This window comes from Drosophila innubila, assembly GCF_004354385.1.
Source record: "Drosophila innubila isolate TH190305 chromosome 3L unlocalized genomic scaffold, UK_Dinn_1.0 0_D_3L, whole genome shotgun sequence".
Lineage (NCBI taxonomy): Eukaryota > Metazoa > Arthropoda > Insecta > Diptera > Drosophilidae > Drosophila > Drosophila innubila.
The window spans coordinates 21,684,293-21,708,605 of NW_022995376.1; the positions used below are offsets into that span (position 1 = coordinate 21,684,293).

At 34.6% G+C, this 24,313-nt stretch overlaps 2 protein-coding genes across 3 annotated transcripts; one reads left to right on the plus strand and one right to left on the minus strand.

Annotated features, from left to right (window-relative positions):
• Nucleotides 1–16,243: 16,243 nt before the first annotated feature.
• LOC117787756 lies at nucleotides 16,244–16,982 on the plus strand. Its single transcript, XM_034626362.1, has 2 exons — nucleotides 16,244–16,428; nucleotides 16,491–16,982. Exons 1-2 carry the CDS (start codon nucleotides 16,276–16,278, stop codon nucleotides 16,638–16,640), a joined length of 303 nt encoding a protein of 100 aa, XP_034482253.1. The 5' UTR covers nucleotides 16,244–16,275; the 3' UTR covers nucleotides 16,641–16,982.
• Nucleotides 16,983–17,224: 242 nt separating this feature from the next.
• On the minus strand, nucleotides 17,225–22,782 carry LOC117787754. Of its 2 annotated transcripts, none has more exons than XM_034626358.1 (6): nucleotides 22,637–22,782; nucleotides 20,081–20,652; nucleotides 19,833–19,963; nucleotides 17,710–17,906; nucleotides 17,375–17,502; nucleotides 17,225–17,284 (listed from the first exon to the last, which is right to left on the minus strand). In XM_034626358.1, the coding sequence occupies exons 2-6, from the start codon at nucleotides 20,554–20,556 to the stop codon at nucleotides 17,245–17,247; spliced, it is 972 nt and encodes a 323-aa protein (XP_034482249.1). In that variant the 5' UTR covers nucleotides 20,557–20,652; nucleotides 22,637–22,782; the 3' UTR covers nucleotides 17,225–17,244. The 2 variants fall into 2 exon arrangements, with proteins under 2 accessions (XP_034482249.1, XP_034482250.1); XM_034626359.1 differs by having other exon boundaries at nucleotides 22,592–22,782.
• Nucleotides 22,783–24,313: the final 1,531 nt, after the last annotated feature.

The following is a 24,313-nucleotide window of genomic DNA, read 5'->3' on the forward strand; positions in this document are numbered from 1 at the left end:
CTCCTCTCATAAATTCAACACCCCATTATTCCACTTTAAGCTCTACAACTTTCCCCTTGTTTTGCATTAAATCTGCACTCCTTAACTCAATTATCAATGAGTCTTAAGCTAAATTTCAGCACCTTATCTTTACTCTTGAAGGCATCAAGTGGTCACAGTTTTAGCTTTGACATTTTGTGAGTGCAACTTTCACTTAGCTCCTTTTTAGGTCGCTAATCTCTACATATACTAAGTGATCTGTAAAATCACCTACAACTCTAATTCCTTCTCTCTCCCTCTCTCTCTCTCTTGCTGTCTAAGGATTGTCACACGCTTTCCCAGGGCAACTGGCACAAGAAACAGGTATCATCCAAGTAAAGTGTAGCCTTAAACTCCTAAATTATAATAAACGTGTAATCGTAATGCGTGCTTATGAACATAATCTTCTGGTGATTTGGCATGAATTAGCGATGCTAAATGTCAAAATCGAAATGATATCAGTGCAGTTCAAAGCGTTCGCTTCACAACCGGTCCTCAAAATCATCATAAAAATCGAATTCGCAATTCCAATCTGAATCTCAATATGAATCCAAGCTGAAACTGAACTGAACTGAACTGAACGATTGATTCAAATGTGCATGCGAACGCATTTCGCAATAAACTCCAAAGTGTACACAACATGGGAATGGCAATGGGAATTCTGAATTGAAAATGGGAATTCGAATGGAAATGGGTTTAAATGGATGCACAGCTATGATTTCAGCCTGGCTTACTCTGCACTTGTTCTAGCAGCCGTCTCTGTTTATAGCTAAAATTTGCATTTTGTTAGTCGCCTGATAAACTGGATGATCATACTATCCCAGTCCCTCTCCCCATGTATATCTTTCACCTTCTTTCACCCTCCATGGGGGCCTCAGAAATCATTATATGATCGCGACGACATTTACGACACACTTTGTGGCTATTTATGCGGTGCATTCAGTCAGGCAAGTTATCCAACCACTTGGGTGGTATATCGAGCACACACACACCTTTAGCTCCCAGCTACACTGAGATAAATCACGGAATTTTCAGCCTTGAGCTGGGATTATTTGTATAAAAGATAGAAGTTTTAGAAAGTTTTTGAGTTACATTTGTTTCTTAATTTTTTCATTTTATATCTTTATCTTTTTATAACAAGTTAAGTTTGTTATTAAAAATTGTATTTTAATACATACATTCTACAAAAAGTACATTCCCAAAAAAGTACTTGAAGAAATTTTTACATAATAAAAACTACTGCATACTTTTAGGTGATTGTATTGAAACAATAACTTTATTAATAACTTTGGTAAGCTATTACTCCCGTTCTACTTGTCTGATATTGCTGCGGTTAAGTGAGATTATAGATATTATTAATAGATAACGTTAATTACCATAAAATCTGTATTATCTTAAAAACTGTGGATGTGGTGGAAAGGGGGTGGCTTAAATTTGAAACAAACTTAATCTGCGTGGGGTCTATAGAAATCTGTGTGCCTATATTTGGCTACTCTATCTCTTTTAGTCTCTGAGATCCTTTAGTTTACATAGACGAACAGACGATTTTCCGCGATTTGCAGGGGCGGAAGGGGGCGTGTCAAAAATTTAAAACAAACTTGACCTGCTCCAAGGCATTTGGTGTCTGTGGGTAAAAGTTTGATATCTCTATCTCTTATAGTCTCTGAAATCTCGGCGCTCACACTCACACTCCCGGACAGACATGGCTATATCGACTCGGCTAATGATGTTGATCAAGAATATATATACTTTATAGGGTCGAAGATGCCTCCTTCTCCCTGTTACATACATTCCAACAAACACAATATACTCTTTCACTTATTTTTTAAGTAACGGGTATAAAAAAAAATAATTTATTGTTAAGCTTTAATTTACACTGTCAGTATTTATCCCATCTTGCTTTAAGATAATTCTATAATTTTTCCAAATTTTATTGTTCCCATGCTCAATTGGATTAATTTACACTGCTTAATTTTAATGTTTTCAATCAGGAGTTAATTCTACAATCTGTAGAAACTCAAGTTTGAATATTAATTTTTTTCTAAGTGTAGCATTGCCAGACTCATTAGCTCTTGAGCTCTTCTTGGACTCTGGCTTGGCTTGGGCTATAAATATTTTGATTTGTTGTGCTGCAGTTTCCAACTGGAGTACTCACAGCGGTTTCCATTTGACGGTTTAATGGGCCATCAAAATGGTGCTGAGATGAGTCAAGGAGTTGTTGTTGTAGTTGTAATTGTATTGGAGTGGTAGTGGTAGAAGTTCATTCATTTTGAACTTCAATTGAACTTTGGCTGCAGTTGTTCCAAGTGTTTAATGGTCAGTCAACCAGTCAGGCGGTAAGCGAAATGCAAATCTTGTGAAAGCGATCAGAGCAAATTGAAAATCATATTTGTCTTGCCCTCACTGCTTTCCCATACAAAATGTTTGAGGTCTTTGGGTCCATAACGGCATTACAATCAAAATGTGGAACAAGTTCAATCGCAACTCCCTTAGGGGCCAAAGCCAAGCCAAAACAAAAACAAAAAAGACCAAGGCTGACTATCATCAAAAAGCAGGCAGCTTCGATCTGCCAACTTCCAACTTCCATCTGCCAATTTCCACCCCCACCACCGCCAATCCCACCGCCATTCCACTCTCTTGCTCATTGTTTGATGCTAGTAAACTCTGTGTGGGAGTGTGGGTGTGTCCCCCTGCCCCATGGAGTGGGAGTCTAGTAGACAAGGGGCATCTGAGCATTAGATATAGTTAGACTTTCGCGAAGATTTGTTTCACATGCGAAAGATCACTAAATGTCCGATCGAATATAGGAATACTTTTAAATGCTCTTATTTCGGCGAATGTGCACTTCTTTGCCTGTAGATCGGCTTCACATGAAACTATACTTTTTAATTCCTGGTCTAAATCCAGGATTGATAAGTTGCCACTTAATTACTGATTACTATTGATTTCAGTTCATTTTAAAAATTATTTGTCTTTCTGTAGATTAACGATCAAATATATATCGGTTATTTTCTGTACCAAAGATCAGCCTGACCACATTCCAATACCGCTGATTATTTCTGTAGATCAGTAAATAATGATAAAATCGATTCTCTCTTGACTTCTATTTGCATTATGTTTTTATGCAAATGTGTTGATAGTTACCAACCGCATCTGCACACAATGTCAACCTGTCAATTATAATTATAATTAATATATAAATATAATTTTATCACTGCGGACGGCAGTTCGCGTTAGTGACGAAAGCAGCACGAAGGGTGCGAAAGGCGACTAATCACTGCGGACGGCAGTTCGCGTTAGTGACGAAAGCAGCACGAAGGGTGCGAAAGGCGACTAACTATATATACAGCTAAGTTGGAAAATTTGCGCCGACTGTCCGATCAGATCGAGTTATATACCGATCGACAGGTTTAGTTCTAACTTACAAAATGGCGTACTAAAACTTTTTCTTACCAACCTGGGTCATGAGATACGGGGGTGTAAGTGGGAGGGGAAAAATTTTGATAATTGCAGCTTATGGGGCCGTTGGGGCTTTTGGTAAAATTTATTTTTTAAAAATTCTACTTAAAAATACGCGTCGATTGATACCTCAATCACCCAAATCCGATAACTGGTTCAAAAGATAAATAAATTTGAAAATTTTAGTGGACTTCTCAAAATGAAATGAAAAGTCAGTTTGTTTGTCTGTTTGTCTGTTTGTCTGTTTGTCTGTTTGCATCAAAGCGCTAAAGAAGCTTAAATGTAATGATGGGGATTGATTCCTTTTCAAAAATCTAGAAATGTTTGTTCTACGACTTTTTCAATTTCCCGCTAGTTTAGCGGGAAAACGCTAAATCCCGCCAAAATTGAAACCTCAACAGTTTCCAAACCATAGAAGCTACAGATATGTTCTATATATCATTAGAAAGGGCTTTTAGGCGTACCTTTAAACTTTTTTTCTAAAGTACTCAGGTAACATTTTACAGGTGAAATAAAGTTTTTTAGCTTACATTTTGGCGATTTCTGACAAAACGGCTCTAACGATTTTTGTTAAATTTTAATATGTTGTAATACGTACAATTTCGCGTTTTTTGGTATATGAAACATAAATTTTGGTTGAGGGGTTCGGAAGATATTACCTGTTAAGTGAATAAATACATTTTTCCATCGGTCGAAAATCACGTTTTAGTACGAAAAACTTTTTGGTTTTATGAGATATCTCAACCAAAATGATACAATATGCATTAAACTTGGTTTTATATATTCTGACTAAAGTTGGTTCAAATCGGACCACTATATCATATAGCTGTCATAGGACCGATCGGGTCAAAATTTGGTTTTAGTATGAAAAACTTTTTTGTTTAATGAGAAATCTTAACCAAACTAATACAATATGCATTTAACTTGGTTTTATATATCCTGACCAAAGTTGGTTCAAATCGGACCACTATATCATATAGCTGTCATAGGACCGATCGGTCCAATATTAAGTCTTAGTATGAAAAACTTTTTTGTTTTACTAGATATCGTAACCAAACTAATAGAATATGCATTTATTTAAGACTTATATATCCTGAACAAAGTTGGTTCTAATCGGAACCACTATATCATATAGCTGTCATTGGACCGATCGGGTGAAATCCAAGTCTTAGTATGAAAAACTTTTTTTTTCATAGTAAGTACGAGGTCTCCGACAGTATAGTATGCTCGGCTGTAGCAACGCGAGCAAAGCGAGCAGGGGCTGCCCCTAGTTTTCTTTATAATTAAAGAAAAAAATTTTTAAATATGAAATACGTTCAACAACTAAATTTTTATATTTTACTATTTGCCTGCATTAATGATAAAGTTACAATGTCAAAAGCAAAAGCAATTGCAAAATTTCTGATATCCCACAAAAAAAACCTCTAAACGAGGTAAAAGTCTAGTGACGAAAGCAATTTCTAGACCCAAAATTTCTGATATCCAATTTTGTGACGAACAAAATTCAGTTTAATCTAAAAATTTTAAATAAAAATATAAATTAATATAAAAAAACGAAAATTGGCATTCGGCACTGCGCAAAAAGTTATTTTTATGTACAAAGAAGATCACCCTTTTTACTCACAGTGCACAATGCCAATTTTCGTTTTTTTATATTAATTTATATTTTATTTAAAATTTTAGATTAAACTGAATTTTTCGTCACAAAATTGATATCAGAAATTGGTCTAGAAATTGCTCGTCACTTTAGTTTAATGATTATAATTAACTATACACACGATTACTCTAAAATACTCTCTCCTGTAAAATTTACTTTTTTTACGCAGTCGAAGTTATATTTACCAAGATCTTCTCTTTCTTGATTTTCTTCAATAATTTTTAGATTTGAATGATCTCATTGACGATATTCAAGTTTAAATTTATATTTTTGTAGTTTATATTTTTGAAGATCAGTGATCAATGATCATTACTTACCTGATTTTACCCTTTCTTTCTGTAGTTGAGTGATCTTTAAATAAATATATTATTTGGGCAGCAAAGTTTACTTATTTTAATATACGAATCAATCTTCCGTGATCACTGATCTATTATTATTTTTATGCACTGTAGGTCAGATAAAAACTTCCCAAGTAAGATCAGTTTTTCCGTAATATTCGTATTAAGATCACTTATCTTAAGATTTCTTTCTACAAAGCCAAAGTAAATTCGTTTAAATCATTTTGAAGATCAGCTATTAGCGATCTAAATGAGCATAACCCAATTCCAATTGGGATCGCCAGAAGCGTGTCTTTCGATATCCCCTTGTCTAAGCCTTGTCAGATATAAGAAACGGAAATTGGCGTCAGTGTTTCAGTTAGATCAGCAATTAATGATCTGGTTAGGGCATGTCAAAGCCGTTTATCTGTGCTCATAGTGTAGTGCTGTCATATGGCACTGGAAACCGCAGCAACCCGTGACCACTTTTGCACTGTGATCGTGCGGTAAAAATTCCAAGGTTTGTCAGCTCGTTGGCCTTTGGTCACCTGCGCTTAATTTGAGGCAGGAGGGAACTGAGCTGAGCTGAGAGCTGTGAGCCCAAAGTTGGCCTGGCTTTGGTACGTTTGCGGTCCATTGATAGCAACGTTTCGATAAGTTTTTCTCACACACACGAAGTTGTGGAAAAAGTGGAAAAATGGAAAGTCAGGCGATCGCAAAGATCGTAGCGATCAAATATGTTATAGAAAATTGAGCACATACCGCACACAACACAATGCCAAAGAGAGAGGGAAAGATAGTGAGAGGGAGAGAGATAGAGATTGAGTGGGGGAGGGATTGGAGAAACATTTGCTCACTTTGATTTGTTTATTTCGCTGCCACACGAATCTTCCAGCTCCCTGGCAGAAGTCAGCAGACTTCTCCTGGCCGCAACTTGACCTTTCACTGCACCGCAACGACGCCGATTCGCCGGAAGCGCTCACCCAAAATATATCACCAAGCGAATATCTAAAAAAACAAACGAAAAAATTATGATTGGAGCAGCCGCTTCAACAATAAGAGGGCACAGCTCGAGCTGGACCCAAACCTCAACTGAAACTAGAGAGAAAAAGAAGAGACTAACAACAACAACAACAACAAGGAAACAAATAGTAAACAATATCTGTAAAAATAAAAACGCCCAACGCCGCTGCAAGTTGCAAGCAGCAAGCAGCGAGTTGTAAGTTGCAAGTTGCAAGTTGCCAATGCCAAATGCCCATTGTTGTCTTGCAAATGTAATGCAGCCTCCGGCGATGAACCAACCAAACCGAGTTCAACTTGGTAGGCAACCAGAAGAAGAAGTGGCATGCATCTCTGCCACTCTGCCACTTTGCCACTCTTCAACTGGCCAAGCCAACTGATCCCAACAATGCCCAGCGAAATCCCAGCCGGAGTCCACATTGTGAACTAGTTAAATCATTTGAAAGATCACTAGAAGTAAGCTTACGAATTCGACTTAGCCCATGTCAAAGTTCAAATTGGTAGCAACTTTTGGATATGGTAAGAAAATCTCACTAGATGTCTTAGAGATGATCCAAATTGACACTCAAGTAGTTAAAGAAAAGTTAGATAAGAGACGGACAAATATTGATTGAAATACACATTGCAAAAGGACCAAAAAATCATTTCATTTAAATAATTATTATTTATGCATTTTTCGTCCTGACAGCGTCAGTTTTTCAAGATCCCTTCATCTATTGAAAGAGATATTTTTATTAAATGGGTGTTCCTTTCATTCATCTGTAAAGATCAAAATTCGAAAAGAAGAGATTTCATTTGCTTTACTCAAATATTTTATTATAAATATATATTTTTATACAATTTATTATATTTAAGACTTAAGATAGGGTCTAAGGGCAAAGAATCAATAATAATTGTGTGATTTAAGAAAAGTACAGGCTGGACTGGCAATACCTACATCCTGAATTATCAATAGAGATAAAAAGATAATACTGCAAAAAAGGGTAATTTAAAGACTCTGTAGATTTCTTGAAAAAAACTTAAGAAGTATAAAAGAGATGTTAGCATCGTTTTTCTTAAGTAAATTTTAAAGGACTAATTGCAGCTGTTCTGTAAAAATATATTAGCAAATTTACTTTAATTTCAAGGAACAATTGTTTAATTTTGTGTCTAAATGCCATATCGATACTTCCTATAAACACTTTCATATAAAGACTTATGACTTTAAGCTATAATCACCAGATATCATTATTAAGTAGACCATATAAATATATACCCATTTGTCGCATACCACCTTCAAATTAGGCAAAAAAGGCGTAGTTAGATATGCGAGTATGGTTTAGCCATTTGTCGAAATGGCTTTTGAGTTGTTATCGCTCAATTGATGGACTTGGACTGCGATGCGATCAAAGGCATTCCTTGGGAATGCTAGACACAAGTGCCTGTCATCGAATGGGGGCCTAGGCCATAAAATGCTATAAATTACTCTATTCCAGCTTATGGTAGAGCTATCGCAACGAGCAATCTGGAGAAACAACTGGGGAATACTCGAGCTCATTCAGTTGGGAGAACAAGGAGAGAGAGAGAGGAGTAGGTGGGAAGGTGCTGGCTCTCTGGGTCTGATCAGACGTGCACTCCTTACAAATTATGTTTAATTAAAATTTCTGTATTAAATATGACACAATGCTCCGAATTCCGGCGCGAAATGTCTACCCATGGTAGCAAAGGTCTGATATATAATTATTATGGCACCCCGAGTAGTCCCCGAAGTGACCAACGAACCAAAAGACTGCAAGTCTGAAGAGCCAGAAGAGTTTGAGATCTGTCCTTGCCCCGTTCCAATGGCAGGCGCATCATTTATGATTTTATTTTATTTATAAAAATGCCCAACATTCTCCCTTCGCCTGCTGAATGATGCTGATGCGACAATGTCGATGATGATATTTACAATTTTTTGCGCACATTTGTCGCATTGTTTTCGGCCTGGCCAGAAGCCGTTGGCTCTGGCTCTGGCTTTGACTCCGACTCTGACTCTGCTCCCGACTCTGTTGCCCATTCGCGCCCCATTCGAGCCAGACATTGTCCATATCTGGTGTTATGACAAATGCTGTATGTAATTATTGTATATATTTTGTAGCATTGATCTCACAGAAGGACTCGATTCCCTTAGTATCTTTATGCCCCATGCTTTGACCGGCAAAAAGATATCAGATATGTCGCATATTAATAACGCCCCGGATGGTGCACATTTCGTGTGCTGCGTTTTGTGCCTTAATTAACCCTTTTTAAATTGGGCATAATTAGGCTGGCCAATACACTGCACGAAAATGTAATATACAATATATTGCACACATATAAAAAAGTCGGAATTTTACAAAATATATTTACTTAATTTATGTTTTTTCTGTATAGTAAAAAATAAGAAAACTAAAAAAATTAACAAATAAGAAGAATCTTATAATTTTAATATTCATTATAAACAAGCACAACAAAATAGTTACATTTTAAAACTTGTTAGGAGCTAAGAATGTGTAGATAATATAAAATATTACAAATATTCAAAAGCCTATTATATTAAATTTAATAACATTAAAAAATGAAATCAGCCATATTTAATACCTTTATAATGGTATTTGTAATGAAATATTAGCTTAAAGGCTTTTGCTAATATTCAAAGACTGATTGAAAAAAATTATATGTTTTACTTGCATTTAAAAAATAAAATAAACATTTTAATTGAACACATTAAAACTAAATTAAAATTTATCTTTAAATAAATGGTAAATTTTATACAAAATAATTAAAGTTAATTTATTTATAATAAATATTTCTTAATATGAATAAAAAGTTGTTATCCTACATTTTATTTTTATTCAAACATTTATTTCTATATAAATGAAAATGTTAGGTTATCTATAATATAAATAAAAAAAATTGTATGCAATATTTTATTTTTTGTGGTATTTTATTATGAAATTACCTTCGTAATATTCATTATCTGTTTCTCTTGATTCGCTCAGTGTAGTCGACATTGGTCATCTCATCATTATATCAATCTCATTCGTTAATATTTTTGAAATATTTTCGCGTAATTTGTTGATATCAATTTACACAGAGAGCTGCAGCTTCGGTTGCCCTTTTGCTTGGATATAATTATATCATTTCGATTGATCATGCGCCGTGTGTCTCTGAGATAAAAGATATTAAGGCATGATTCAAATACCAGACAGTCAACTGGATTGTTGTGGGAAATAAGGACAACTTATCTAGCAGTGTATAAAAAGACAGAGAAAGAGATAGAGAGAGAGAAAGAGAGAGAGGGAAATAGAAAGAAAAAGTGAGATGAGTTGAGATTGTTTTGCTGGACTCCAGTTAGGAGTTCGAAGTAGATCTCAGCGGGTGTGCGATATAATTGAAGGACAGCTTTCAAGTTCCAGACAGGTGCATTAGTAGGCAGAGTGCCACAAATGTAAGCTGTTCTTGAGGTTGTTGTTGTTGTTGTGGCTGCCACTTGACGATGATGAATGTGTCGTTTGAGCTGCGATCGAGGAACGGACATAAATGGTTTGATTTGGTGGCAGATCGCGCTACGATATTTAAAGCAACTTTCACACTACCAACAACAGCAACAACAGCAACAACAACAACACCATCAATAAGAACACAAACAACACTTACTTATGTATTGGGCGACAAGCCCTTAAATGGCCAAAACACGCGCAGAACCGTCAAGAGAACCTCAAACCAAACCCCAATCGAACCCAAGACTTTAGTACTATATTCTTTAGTATTTATTTGCTCTGCACAAATTTGGACACACGCTGCATACCAAAAAATCTGAACGTAAAAGGATACTTTTTCCGCTCCCTTTCTCCCTGCCTTAACTCCCTGCGTTTGGTGGAAGGCAAACGCCAATAATTTATAAAGCGGACAATAAAATGTTATCAAAAAATATACAACAAGAGGCGCACGCGGACAGCCTGAACTAAATGCCGCACGCCTGCGCAATGCTCAACAAGTTGCCTATAGGATGGTAGGGGGAAGAGATAGGAGAAGGGAGAAGAGGATGGGCTGCAGGGAGGAGTGGCAGACAGACGGTTGAGGCAAGCAGCCCTACGAGCGACTTCACTGAATTCGTTTCGTCGTCCAGCGCAGAAACTGATGATATATGAAATCATATAACAGCAATCGGCAGACACACACACACACACACACACTCAGTTGTGGTGTAGCTTATTAAATGACAACCACTTGAAGTGCGTTTTGTGGTGCTTTTGTAGCGTTGTACGTTGCTTGCTTCTCGCTTTATTTATGACACTTCAACAAGTTGCTTAGAGAATTTGCCACAGTTTATTTATGGCCTTAGCTCGAGGCTTGCATTATGCGAATTCAAAATGAGGGCAACTCTATGGAATCTATACGGATAGAGTTGTGCAGGGCTGAATATAGGCTGAATATAACTCAAAACCTTTCGGAAAGTAGCAAATTCTTAACAGATCCTTATAAGATAATCCCAATAGTTATCCGATAAATTTGTCAATATAAATTAAAACTCAATGTGAAAATAGGTAAGTTAAATGTAGTTAATTCATATATACATATGAGTTATACGCAAATTGTAAAAGTATAGAAGTGTATTTTTTAAAAAATACACTTAAATAGATGAAAATAGAAATGAAATAAAACTATTTTTATTTTAAATTTTATTTTAGTAATTTACAAAGCATAGCAATAATAAAGATATATAGATATACTTATTGCACGATAAAATCGTCTCAGCTACGTTGTGTAAAAATTTCAGCTTTCTAGCTCTTACGGGTTGATCTCCACAATAATCAGTCAGTGAGTCCGGACAAAGAGCTTTATATATATAAATGAAAAATACATAAATTAAATTAACAGGAACAATTCAAACAATCAATGAAATTAAGAATACTATTTTCAGGGAAAACAAAGATATATGCATATGTAAAGAATACAGAGAGATTTATTTGTGTATTCGAATTACTCAATACTTAATTTTGAAATATTAAATATTTACTTTGCTTAAGTTCTATCAATTTGTATTATACATTTGTTTTTATTTTAATTCCCATTTCCTAATTTTATGTTAAGCTAATTTTGGACAACTGTTCCGGCTAAAAAGTATTTAAATAAGGCACAACAGCTAGCTGAATAAGATAAGAGAAACAGTGAGAAATTGAGAGCTTAATGCATGCAAATACACAGCTTTATTTCCACACATTCGTTTAGCAATTTCGTTGAAACCAGTTGGATTATTAATCGATTCTCAAAAGTATTTAGCAACCCCTATATCATATCTAAAAATAATGAAGCTCACATATTTATAGCAAAATTGATCATAAAATTTGGACGACACGTTTCGAAATTAAATCATTTCAGTTGAACTAGCATTCATGAATCTGATGGGGCAGACCAAAAAGTGATTTGAGGCCCCCAGCTAGCAATACGAATGGGCCATAAAACTGTACAGCGATCGCGACTTTTAAATGATTTTTATAACACTTCAACGATTCAGTTTGAATTCGATTTTTTTTATCTGTTTTTCTTCTCAATTTTTATGGCGTGGCAAAAATTTAATGACATTCTCTATTGTATTTGTAATATGCAAAAGGTTTTAATAGATTTCTGTACGCCTTTTCTTATTTATTTATCTGTTTTATTTTAACTATTGTTTTATTTAATAACATAAACGAGATCATAAAATGCAAACGTGTTAAATGTTGTTGTTGTTGTTGTTGCACGAAAGCGTGTTAAGAGTGGACTAATGGCCTTTAATTTAAGCACTTTAAAGTTTTTCACAGCTGCGGAAAATGCCAAAGCCCCTACTCCCCTCCCTTAGTCCATCATTTTGAGTAATTGAATAATTGTGCGAGGCTGTACAACTTTCTCCATTCAAAATTAAATCACTTTATGCCTTTTGCATGGCAGATAAGATCAAGATCGTTTGGTTTTTTGGGTCCCCTTTAACAGCCCCCGTTGGCGGCGCCTTAAACAAACAACAATTTTGCCGTTTCTGGACACATTTGCGTGCCAATGGCGTAATTTACCACTTAACATATCAATTGTGCGGCTATTAATCAAACAAACCGAATTTCAATACTCCAACCCAACTGATTCGAGACGAAACCAAATGTCCAATGTCCATTCCGTTTCGACCCGTTCCGAGCTGGCCTAAACTGAGTTGAGTTTGTTGCCTGCTTTGATTTGTACGCATCGCTTGTCAAACAACTGAAACAATAAGCGCGGGGGAGGAGGCAAGAGGGAAGATAAAGATAAGACAAAACGAAAACAAAGCCAAAAGGCATATAAAAACATTCCGTTTCTTTATGCGAGTACTCGTATCGTAAATGTCCATCAAAATCATAATAAGAGCATAAAAAGTAGAATTTTTTAACACCTTTTTGTATCGGCATCCCCACTTGAGTTCTTTCATTGTCCGGCGCTCGCCACAGTAGCCCCCATATCCAGGTCTACCCCTCCCTCCACCCACCTTCCTCCTGGTCCGGCTCATTGGCAGTTAGACATCGACTCGACATCGCAATCGACATCGACCTGTCCGATGTGGCCAGTCGATAAACGTCTGTATGGCATTCCTCCATCCTCAATCCTTCATCTCAATCTCAATCTCGAATTTAACCACAAGCTCAACTATTTCATTCAACTTGTCAGACGACGGCGTCTAATTGCTTTTGTGTGCTCCACTAAGGTGCGCAACATCATTTGTAACGCACTCCAAACACCAAAAAAAAAAAAAAAAGAAATATAATAAAGGAAAAATAAACACAAAATGTAGAAATGAAAATAAAATCCGAAATATAACAACTCAATAAACAAAACTCGATCTCAAACTCTTCTCGACTGCGCGCCACTTCAAAACACTTAAGCGCCAAAGTGTATCTTTGATCTTTTGAAGAACTGACCCCCACTTGACTGCCGACTTGGACTAGAAGTTTTTATGCTTATTATTATGGAATTTATATTATTATAATTTAAAGTCTAATACTTTTATTTCCTATTTTTTAAATTTATTTTTATACCTTTCAATATTTAAATTTTTTTGTTTTTTATCTTCAGTTTTAATGTTAAAATTTTATTATTTTATTTTAAATTTTCAATATAAGCCATTTAACATTAATCTAGGCCCCTCTCTATTTATTTCACCTTAAATAAAAAACTAAATAAATAAATAAACTAAATTAATTAAATATAATATATAAATAAATATAATAAATTCAAATTCTATCGGATTTATTTCCACTTTAAATAATTTATGTAAACTACTCTGCCCCAAAGTATGCAAAATATTTTTTACATTTAAATTGAGGCTGCGGCGCGGCGAATTCACCAAAGTTGCTTTTGTTCAGTTCTTCAACAGCAATTAGGTTGCGGTGCAGCGAATTAAATATTTCACCTACATTCCTACACTTCTTTCGTTCAGTTCTGTTATAGCAATCAGTCTTTTAGCATGAACTTGAATCATTTGACAATATACATAGCAGCCAGCCTTGCAGCTGAAACGTTAAGTATTGGCGCAAATTTCAAAATATGCGATTTTGTTTGTTGACTTGCAGCGCGGACAAGTGTAGCAAATCTATAAAAAAAACAAAAAAATAATTCATAGTTTTAATACAATTATTTAAAATAATCAAATATGTGAGACATATTCATTATAATTTATTTTGGTTGCATCATAGTAAAAGTTTAACAAACGTGCTACTTCACTCAATTGGAATTGTGTTTAACTAACGAAACAAAAGTCAGACTGAGGCAAAACAAAAATTAAGGAAAAAGATTATACTTCTTGGCTCTATTATCTATTAGTCTTTGGTCAATAAAATTGGCTAATTAACGTTCAATTTATTTCGTTTTTGAACTGTATACGAGAACCGTGTGCAAGTAAAACAGAAACAGCCTAAAAGTATGCAATAAATAATGATTGCTAACATTACCAATTTAATCAGGCCTGTTCCTGTTTTTATTTTCGGCTAGATTTTGCGGAAATGAATTTCCTTTACCTGTTCGGGCTTTCACTTTCGGCCAGATTTACGGATTGAATTCACTTGACATTGAGCTAGTGAGTTCAAATTCGGTAGAGACAAATGGATAAATTTGGCATGCTTAGGATAAAATTAAAGTGAAACCAAAATATACATAAAACACTATTTATTTTGCGTTTTAAATTATTTTTAAGTAATCATACCTCGATTCTCTGTCCTAAAGTTAGGCAACATTATTGCTTGTCATGCGAAGCTTAAAAATCAATGCTAATTCTTCAAAAACAGTTTTAAGTTTTTCTTTTACTGGAAGGAACGGTTTTAAAATTGAAACCTCTGTAAATTCTATCTGTACAATCAGTTTATTTTCTTTGAAAGTTTTTCAGCAGTGTTTTGCCGAAAAGTATGCATCGGAGAAGGGAAATACGATAGGAAATTAGTAGAAAATTTCAGGGAAATTTATGAGAAATTCGGGTCAAATTATCGGATTGAATTTCGTAAAAATATAAGTGAAAACCGCAACAGGCTAAAATATTTACAATGTCTGCAGCGTAGTTTCGTTTAAATGTAACAGCTACACTGATAAAAAAAATGTTCTAAAATCAAGATTTTGGTCTCAGAACTAAGATTTTTGGTCTAAAAAATGCGTCGAGAACATCAAATTCTTGAATTAAGAGAACGCATCTTGATTTTAAGAACATTTTAAATAAGACCAAGTTCTTATTTTAAGAATAAATGTTCTTAAAATTAAAATCAAAAAATAAAATAAATGAAAATTATTTTTTATATTTATATTTTTTTTATTCTTAAATTTTGATTTATTTATATTTTATTCTGTTTTAGTAATTTTGTAAATGTTATTTTAATTTGTTACGAGGGGGATTCGAACCGCCGCCTACTGCTTCACAACTGAAGCGGCCTCTCTAACCAGAGCGCCACGGTGCCATCATTTGTTTAATACGAAATAGTACCTATTTATATAATTGTACCTTTCCTAAAAATTTAAGATTTTTATTCTTATATTAAGATTTTGAGATTTTTTAGATTAATAATCTTAGTTTTAGTAATTTGGTCTTAAAATAATCTTATTTTAAGAACAAAATATTTAAGATGAATGTTCTTGATTTTAGAACTTGGTCTTTTTTTTCAGTGTATGTAATAATTAGCTATGGCACATAAACACGAAACGGGTAACGACTTACATATCAACAAGCCTTTTGTAAGTGATTCGTTAGCTCTGGCGCACATTTTAAGAGATAACGAAATAGTCAAATGGATTCAAAATTTAATCGCGTTTAATAAAAAGCAACAATTAGTTAAAAAACAATAATTACAGTAATTAGTAAAAATGTTAATAGACATATTAAATATACGTTAGGCGCTATAATTGGAAATGCATCTGATGGCATCATAATGTTATATTTATTTATACTAGCTGCTTTTACTTGTTTGCTTCAGTAGCTTCGAGCTCCCTATAAAATCCGCTGTGTGGTGAATCTGGTTTGAAATCAGCTCTCGAATATTGTATTATTGCGTCCTATTGTTGGCTCCTGGATTTCTATATTGTTCCCAAGTCAGACTAAGGTAGGAAGAAAAGTATTTATATATTTAAAAATTATTTATTTTGAATCTTGCAGAGGCCGTATTCAATAGAAATTACGAATTTTAATTGAAGAATTCTTGAGCCCACATTTGGGCATGAGTTGACATGTATTCTTCATAAAAAACGTATTGCTCCTTCTTTATCTGTGCGTTTTAACCTCACCACCTCATCACGGCACTTAATATATTATTCGACCTTAACGTTATGAAAAAGGTTAACAACAAAATGAATGTAGGACGCCATAAGCTCGATGGGTGCAAGTTTCTGAGCTCTTTTTATGGCAGCAACATTTTTGGCAAGTTTTTTAACCGCATTCAAAGTGCCAGCAATTTACCCAAAAAATGTCCCATTCCAGGCGTAAGTAGTTTAACAATCATACTTTACTTAAAAAAATTATAATACTCATTTAATGTGTTTAGAACGAACTCTTTGAGATACGTAACTATACAATTTTAGATACTGAATATCCCCCCGTGCTTCCCGCATTGTCCCATCAACTATTACTTCAAATTGAAACGGATGATAAAATAATTGCAGATATTGTTATTGCGGGCGCAGTCACATATTGAAAATTTCACTAATACACATTCAATGTAACACATATTATTGTACAACTTTATTTATCCCTAGCTTCACAAAATGCAATATGTTAAATGCTTTCGGTGAAAATTCTGTCATGTCTTTTGCAGCTCTGTAGCAATCTCTTTGTAAACGAAAATCGGTCTCAAATTTGAAATAATAAAATATTTCGCATCCATTAAAAAAGAGTTCAAAGAATAGAGACATTTTTTCTGGCCATTTATGTATATATATATATTTTTCGATGCTTTTGATAATCGCATTATTTTGAAGCAACAACAACATTCGTAAAATGTCTCAAATGTATTGTTTAGGTATTTGTTTGTGGCTTTAGTTTAGGAATAGAAATTGCAATATATAATACATTCGTTATGCGCACACATTGTTTAAAAAACAATAAAGTAACAAATGTCTTAGGTAAGTACATACAATAGTTTATTTTTTTTTTAGCATATGTATGTATGAATGTATGTATATATATTTTTGTTGTATATGTATATGTTGTTTATTATCATATTTATAATAGCCACATTTCATAGAAGTAAGCATACTATTTGTACAAGAATTTAATTTATGAGAAAGAGAGGGGGACGTTTAGATGGCTTGCGGGATGGCAGCGTCTTCCAAAATGATGCTGCAATAAATAAATCGAAATGACAATAAATAAATCTATTTCAATGTGCATAAATTAAACCAGACGTTTCTGATCTAAAAGTCAACTCACATGCGTTTTCTCAACGATTTTCGCTTTCTGCGCAGCTTTTTGTATGTAAATTTGCTCGGTGAGATTTTATAGTCTTCATCGAATTCCAATTCGAGTTTTATTAGATTTTGCAAGTTTAATTGGCAGTCCTAAGCCAAACAAAAATACAATCAATAACAATTTCAAGTGCTACCAATTCCCTTTCATTTTAAAATCTGCATACTTTTTGGATCACTTAATTGAGTTATTAAATGTACTATACATTTATTAAACTCAACTCCAAAAAGTGTGCTACACATTTTTCGTGAATTTGATGAAGTGGAATCGGAAATTGGGAAGTGGGAAATGCATCATACCTCGAGATTTTTAAAATGCCAACGCGAATCGCTGGGTGAGGCGCCATCAGTGGACAACTGACTGAGACAGGTTCGCATTGTGGGCCAACATTGGCAACGTTTGTTGGTTATCTCACAGCCCGGTTCCATTACAATGGATTCATTCTCTGTACAGTTGTTAAGCTGGCTGTATGTGAGCGCTGTCAGGTGTTGCAGATCTGTAAAAGAACAACAATTAGTTGTGACGTGGGTTCAGTAAGCCGAAAAATTGCAAAAATACAATATATAATATGTTTATTAATATGCACATTAAAAGCACATTAAGTGCATTAATTTGGCATTTGTTTGATTGTTGTTCTAGTTAGTTAAAGTTATTTATATATTCTTCTATTTTTTATCGTTTACTAAGTCTATAAAACACGTTGCGTTTCACATTCAGCTTTAAAATCAGTATAAAAATCATGGAATACCGTGGATTACTATTCTCTCTTTTAATTTTAGCTCTGCTGGAATTTGGTCAGACTAAGGTAGCGTATCATTTTAATTGTATCTCTTATGTTTATGTTTATCTCTTACTATTATAGCGAGGCCCCATAATTGAGCTAAAAAACTTGACTTGTATAACAACTGCAACTTCTCTACTGAATGAGTTCAACTGTGTTATTCACAAAAAGCGTCCTGAGCCGTCTATAACTGTGCGTTTCAATCTTAAGGAATCACTCAAAAAATTTAGTTTAATAATCATCATGGATATTATTAAGAGAGATAACAGCAAACTGAACTTAGCAAATATCAAATTCGATGGCTGCAATTTTCTTAGCTCATTCTACAGCAACAGTTTCTACAGCAGATTCCTAAAACACATACAAAGTGCCAGCAATTTTCCCAAGAAATGTCCAGTTGAAGCCGTAAGTACTCTATATATTTATATTATTAGTTAAATTTTGTAATTATCATAATTAACTTGTAGAACAAACTTTACGAGATTCGGAATTTTACACTTAATGCGGACATGTATCCACCCGGAATACTCGATGTTTTCTATCAATTGCAATTTAAATTACTCAGAGCTGATCAATATCTTGGTAGCATCTATGCTGAGGGCTCTATCTCCTATTAAAGTGGATAGAAGGAAGCTTCAAAATTTTATTACAACAGTAAAAATAAAATTCCAATTAATTTTGTGAATAAAAATGGTGGCTGGCATAAAAAAGATTTAACGAACATAATTCTATACAATTAAATTTAATTGTAAATTAAAAGTCACAGTTCACTAGATAATTTTCATGGTTTTGTTGACTTTAAATAAATAAATTACATGACCAAACACTCCAAGGCAAGACTTTTATTAGCCTCATACTATTTCTCTATAATCCTATCCAATTAAACTTGGATAAGGATTCAGAAATCTTAAATTGTTGTTTGTTTTAAAGGCTCAAATACAATCCGTAAAGCAGCCAAATTTTATTCCAATATAAATAATGTTGAGTCTAGGAAAAGTTAGATTTAAATACATATACACTGTCGAACTTCGACCACTTTGTGAACCTTGTTTTTATTTATTAGCTTAGAGATGAAATTTTAAGTACAGGTTCGTACAACTGTATTAATGTATGATAGATGCATGCTACTAAAACCGCAATACATATGCAACTATAATACAATTTAATAATTTAGCAACGAGTAATTCAACAATATTTATATTTTAAACACCCTTTGAGCATTTGAATTTAAATACTATTTTGAATTGCTAATTTTGTATTTAATTTTTTGTTTCATTATAATTTGTTGGGTCGAGTGCATATAGTTTGACCATAAATAAATAAATGCCTTCAAATGCACTTGTAATTTCATTTAATTTTCAATTTAAACTAAAATTTATCATATACATAAATAGCACAAATACAAAATTTGGTGCCTCTAGCTCTTCTTTCATGTCGACAGACGGGCACGGCTATGTCGACTCAGCTGTTAATATTGATTAAAAATGTATATATTTTATGAGTTCTATCACGTCCCCACGGGTTTGAAGTCATATATCTTAGGAACATACACAAAATATATTTACAAGACTAAAAGCCTGGGAAAAGTGCTGAAAAGAGATTTTTCAAAAATATATGAATTAATATGCACTGGAGACTTACCCATGCAGACGCCCAGACCGCTGCTAATGGGCAGTTTGGTAACACACTGAAGAGGCGGCTCACACTGTCCGGAAAAGCCTCCGGGTCCGCCACAGGATTCGCCCAACGTTTTGGCGCATATGCGACAGCATCTGCACATGTATAACATTTGAGTACGAATACGTATACGAATACGAATACGAATACGAATACGAATAAATTTAGATAAAATTAATGTGATATATAGATGAGAGAGTGGTTTAACTTACTGGCATGGATCCCATAGCATTAAGCCCTTGCCGGGGCAGTCGAGGGCCCGTATAACATCGCATTCCTTTGGATTGCAATAGCATTTGAGTCCATTTACCACATTGTTGCTGCCAGCTGCTGCCATTATCAGCAGCAGATAGCAGCATGAATAGATGAGATAGATCCGTACGTTCAAACGACCAAAATAACTTCCGTTCCGTCGCATCCTATGCGGAAGTTTCGCTATGTTGCTACGTTTGACTGACGTCGATTCGTTGTTATCCTCGTTCTTGTTTTTGTTGTTCTTGTTGCTGTTGTTCTTGTTGTTGTTGCTGTTCATTGCTGTCCTTGTGCGTATATCCATGCCATTGGTTCTGGCTACTCCCATAGCGCCAGCCACAACAACAAAGCCACGACCACCTACATCACCTCCTGCTCCATTTCCTCGTCCACCTCCGTTTGCTCCTCCTCCTTCTTCTACCGCTCTTTCGCCCATTTATTGGCAATTTTTATTGTGTTTCTGGCGCTTCTGCTGCTGCTTTTTGGGTCTGTTCGTCCTGTTTGGTTGCTCGCCAGGCAATTTGCATGTTGACTGCAAACCAAAGCGTTGTTAAATGATTAAAATGCCATAAACTATGCCACGGCTTGTGTCCAAGGCTTTAATGGGCTTTTATATAACAGCCAGCGCGACTCATTCATTTTTTGGGCTAACGATACTTTTCCTAATTTTACCGCATTATGCCTCGCATTGTAGCGCAACGCAAAATGCTTTCAATTGCTCTTCTACAATTTCCATAGCATACTTTAGTGCTCTTCATTAAAATAGCTGAATTTTATATCAATGGAAATTCCATCCTTCTCTTTTGTGCCAGTTCATTATTAAACTGTGCATAGTTCAAGTGTTATTTTTATAGTCTATTGCAAACTCTGCATAATTTAAAGGACTTTGTGTTGTATCGTTTAGTTAAATAGCAAGTGTCTGAATAGCAATTACAAAATTTGTCCCAAATCATTATGAAGAGGTTGCATAAAGTACTCAAATTTTGTGAATAAGACTTCTTCCAGACTTTGTCTTAGCTACCAAGCTATAGAACACATTTCCTAAGAATTCTTTCTTACTTATAGAACATTTTCTAATGCTACGAAAACAGAATTTGTATAATAATTTCTTAAATAAATTTTTTCCTAAATTAAGTGATTGTATAACTTTCCTTATAATAATACAAAAAAGTATTATAAATTATTATAGATTTTACTTTATCATATGAGCTAAAATAACAATGCAGAAAATCAGAATTTTAATAATATAATACTATTAAAATTTATTTATTAAAGGCTAAATTTTTTTTGGCATTTTGTGGTTTCTACCATGATTGCCTTAGTATTTTTATTTTCTCAACAGAAAATTGACATTCATAAATCTATTAAATGCACCAATTATAAATTTTCATTTTGCAACGGTTTTCATAATTTAGATGCCAATTGAATGTAATTTTATTTCCCTTCGTTTAATATGCCGTCATATCTTGAAATTGCATTTCCCAAATCAATTATACAAAATGTCAACAGAATTTTTATTTCTTCATATATTCTACTGTATTTTAAATATGCTTTGGTTTTTTTACGTAGAATGTGAATGAAATTTCTGTTGAATTCAATTAATTCCATGCGAATAAATTACGGAAATTTCATTTAATTTACACATGAGAAACATTGTGGTGTTGTTTGTGGCAACCGAATGTATGCAGACACACACAACAACACACACACGAACACTCGCACACCCAGAGAAAAAGCAAAACTTTTGTTATGAAAAATTAACTCACAATTGAAGCTTGGAAAAACTTTTGGTGTTATTTTTTATCACTAACAAGTTGAGCTCTAAAAACATAATACATAGATAGACTTTTTACATACATATATGTATATAGCTGTTTGTGTTGTAAAACTTATCTTTTTGGCTTCTCTGTATTTATTGTGAGTGTGCCACAAAGTATGCAAGACTTGAAGTTGTTGTAATTAAAGCGATATCGTTGCTGGGAACAGTGCAAACACGACTAATTGTGTTTAACAATTCAATGATACTCGAGGCGGCTTTCAAATAAAGTGGGATTAGATGGCAGTAGGCAATATCCCGTTAGGTTTCAGGGGGGGTGGGGGTGGTAGGGCCACAACCGAATGACCAAATAATCAACATTTGCTCTTTGTTTGCGCTGGCTTTATTTATGTACATATATATATTTATTATATACGAGTATATCGTAAAGCACTCTTGTATTTGTATTGCTACACACAAACACACACACTTGCAATGTTGTCCCAGTTATTGTTGTTTTTTTTTATACTTCGTTTGTCAAGCACTTTTCGATTTGCTATTGAATTTTGTTGTCGAATTTTCCTTTCAATTCATTTCGTTTCGTTTCTTTTCATTTTTATCTTTATTTGTTGATGAAACTATAGGAAAGTAAACGTCAAATATTCGGTTAGCCACTTACACACACTCACACATGCACACACACACACACACACACCTTAACACTTGGTTTTAGCTTTATGTTTTGGGTATTTGAAAGTACCGTTCATTCGCCGCTCGACATTTGATGATGATGACGCTTGACGGTTGACGGTTGACGCTGGATTGTTGTTGTTTTCTCTTTTGAATTTTCCTTATGAATTTTTCATGCGCTTTTGTCTGCCACACGCGGCCATTTGTGGCAGTAGACTGACTAACTAAACCGAACTAACTGAACACCTTTTGCCAGTTTCGTCCTGTCGTCAGGGATCAAAAATTTCCCCATGTATTACCGTTAATTTCTCTCTTTGTCTCTCTCTGTGCGCAGCCGCATTTCCTGAGTTTTCAGTTACAACTATTGTAGGGACTAGGAGGTGGATGAAAGAAGGAAGGCAACTGGAAGACAGAGTTATCAGACGGATGCGAAGCATTTGCCTCCAAATATAAGTCATTCGGTTATTGTAATTACACTGGCATAAAGCGCAGGAAGACACAGCTTAGGCACATCTCATCACATCAGAAGCAGTCGAGGCAGAAGAAGCAGAAGATGGTAGGACCCCCATTTCGGGTGTGCTGTTTTGGGATTTCAAATGGGGGCCAGCTAATGGGCAATTACGAGTGTAAAATCTCATGCTTTATAAACTTTGACGCCGTGTCAGCTGCTAATAAGCATTCCAAATGCCATAAAAGCCGCCGCATGGCCAAAAAGGACATGAGGACCGCAGGACATTCACGACTTCGGCACGTCAGATCAGCATGAAATAACATAGCAGGGCGGTAAAGAGAAGCAGCAGGATCTAACCACTCACATAGCCCGCACAACTTGCAACTTTTCCAATTAGCGGAAAAAAAAACAAACACACACACACACACAGAGAGACACATACACAGATATGCGGAGTTTTCGGTAAGTCCAAGTTGGCATTGGTTTTTGGTCCTTTTGGTCTTTTGGTCTTTTGGGGCTTCTTGGCCAGGCCACACACACAGCGAGTCCACAGCAAATGTTGCGTAAAACAACTTGGAGATGCGGGCTGCTGGTTACGACTCAACCCTCAACCCCAAAACCAATCCCCACACCACGTTTGGCAATTGAACAAAAGAGCAATCGGGAATTATGAGTGGAGCAAACTTTTTAACAACAATAACAGCAAGCCGAAAGGAATGCCAAAAAAAAAAATAACAAACAGGAAAGAATGAAAGCACAAGCAGAAGAATGCTTTAGCCGAAAGTACCCTGTAACTAAACTGCAATGCAGACGACCTGGAATAAAGAAAATTCAAAATTTTACAATTGATGTTGTTGACTTTTATACAAAAATACAAATCTTGGTTGGAAAAATATATTGGCGTCTATTTTTGAATTTTACTTCAATTAATATCAATAATTAAAGACTTTCCTATAATGTTACAGGGTGTTAATTTAGATGTTACTTGTTCAATATTACAAATGTATAATATGTCACTAATTAATCATTGTGATTGATTGGCAAAACCTGTTACATGTTTTATTAAAGCCTTACTCTATCTACTCACTTTACAGGGTATGCATACGAAAATTATGATTATATAAATTTTCTTTACTACCTCGACCTTATCATACTCTTTTCAATAAACTAACAGATAATTAATAAAACGATATTGATTTAATATTGTGTGTGACAAACCTTAGCACAGCTTTATAAAACTGAGAGAATTATACCCATTATACTTATTTTACAGGGTATAAATATAGATGTATTTTA

Bases quoted from the DNA above. Each gene is read 5' to 3' on its own strand.
- LOC117787756 (XM_034626362.1), top strand. From the start codon at position 16,276: ATGAAAAAGGTTAACAACAAAATGAATGTAGGACGCCATAAGCTCGAT. The intron at 16,429-16,490 runs GTAAGTAGTTTA...TAATGTGTTTAG, and splicing joins AAAAATGTCCCATTCCAGGC to AACGAACTCTTTGAGATACG.
- LOC117787754 (XM_034626358.1), bottom strand. From the start codon at position 20,556: ATGGGCGAAAGAGCGGTAGAAGAAGGAGGAGGAGCAAACGGAGGTGGA. The intron at 19,964-20,080 runs GTAAGTTAAACC...ATACATGTGCAG, and splicing joins ATGCTATGGGATCCATGCCA to ATGCTGTCGCATATGCGCCA. The intron at 17,907-19,832 runs GTAAGTCTCCAG...GTTCTTTTACAG, and splicing joins CGGTCTGGGCGTCTGCATGG to ATCTGCAACACCTGACAGCG.